Raw genomic sequence first — 970 nt, 5'->3', positions numbered from 1 at the left:
TGTAGGCACATCAGATACAAAAGTTGATTGGGTGGTACGACACAACTAAAATAGTGCTGATGACACCAATTAGTTTCGTTTAAGGCAGTTAAAAGATCAACAACAATTGTAAATTTGCACTACTACGGAAAAAATGCAGCAAAGTTATATTCTCTACTCAACAAACATCGATATGAAAAAGACAATAGTATATCTGGCTTGACGAGTCTAAGACTGGGTGAAAGACTTATAAACACATCAATTTTTAACATTACTGTACTCGATATTCGTTCGTTTGAATTTTATTTAAAATGTAAAAATATAGTAAATGGACACATTGCTGTCATCCGTGTGATTTACTTTTCTTTAATCGGGTGTCAGTAAGAAGAACTTAATGGACCTTTGCGATGCGGCGATTTCGGCATTCAGGATTGCGGGACCATAAACCTGCTCAATTTGCGTACATCAATTGCGATACAAGGTAGGTGCTGATACAACCTTTAATGCAACAAAAGCACAAATGCACATCGATCTATTTTACAACGGTACTCATCCTATTATCGGCCTCAAAAACTTCCCGATTTTTAAGACATAGTTAAATGTGGCGTGTGGCATCATATTCGAGTCGATACCCGTGAGCAGTAAAATGACATCCATGCTTTTGATGGATCAGAAAGACACGTGGATGCACTGAAGACGAGAGTTAAGCCCTAACAAATCCTTTGCAAACGCCACCAAATGCTTTTGTAATAAATCGAAGACTTTATCAATAGAGGACAATGGCGGTGGATTTTTTGCGCCCTTGATACCATATCTTAAGATATCCAAAAAAATGCTGATTAGTGCCCCCGACATGTTGACGTTTTAAACTCGCTATCAGCTACTTTTTTCCACATCCTTATCAGTGTGTAGAAGCCCCCAAAAAGGCTGAGAAAGAAATGATAAAAATTCCCGTCTTTGCCACCTCCTGGAGCTAACTACTTAATGGATT

At 38.1% G+C, this 970-nt stretch overlaps 1 protein-coding gene across 1 annotated transcript; it reads left to right on the top strand.

Moving 5' to 3' along the window:
* Positions 1–386: 386 nt before the first annotated feature.
* PHALS_04073 (uncharacterized protein) lies at positions 387–956 on the top strand (the record flags this gene model as incomplete). The annotated part of the gene is made up of 2 exons (XM_024722072.1): positions 387–460; positions 860–956. 2 exons carry the CDS (start codon positions 387–389, stop codon positions 954–956), a joined length of 171 nt encoding a protein of 56 aa, XP_024573185.1.
* Between the last annotated feature and the right edge of the window lie 14 nt (positions 957–970).

Source organism: Plasmopara halstedii, assembly GCF_900000015.1.
Source record: "Plasmopara halstedii genome assembly, contig: Scaffold_253, whole genome shotgun sequence".
NCBI classification, from domain to species: Eukaryota; Oomycota; class Peronosporomycetes; order Peronosporales; family Peronosporaceae; genus Plasmopara; species Plasmopara halstedii.
The sequence above is the reverse complement of the archived record's forward strand: the minus strand, read 5'-3'. Positions and strand labels throughout refer to the sequence as shown.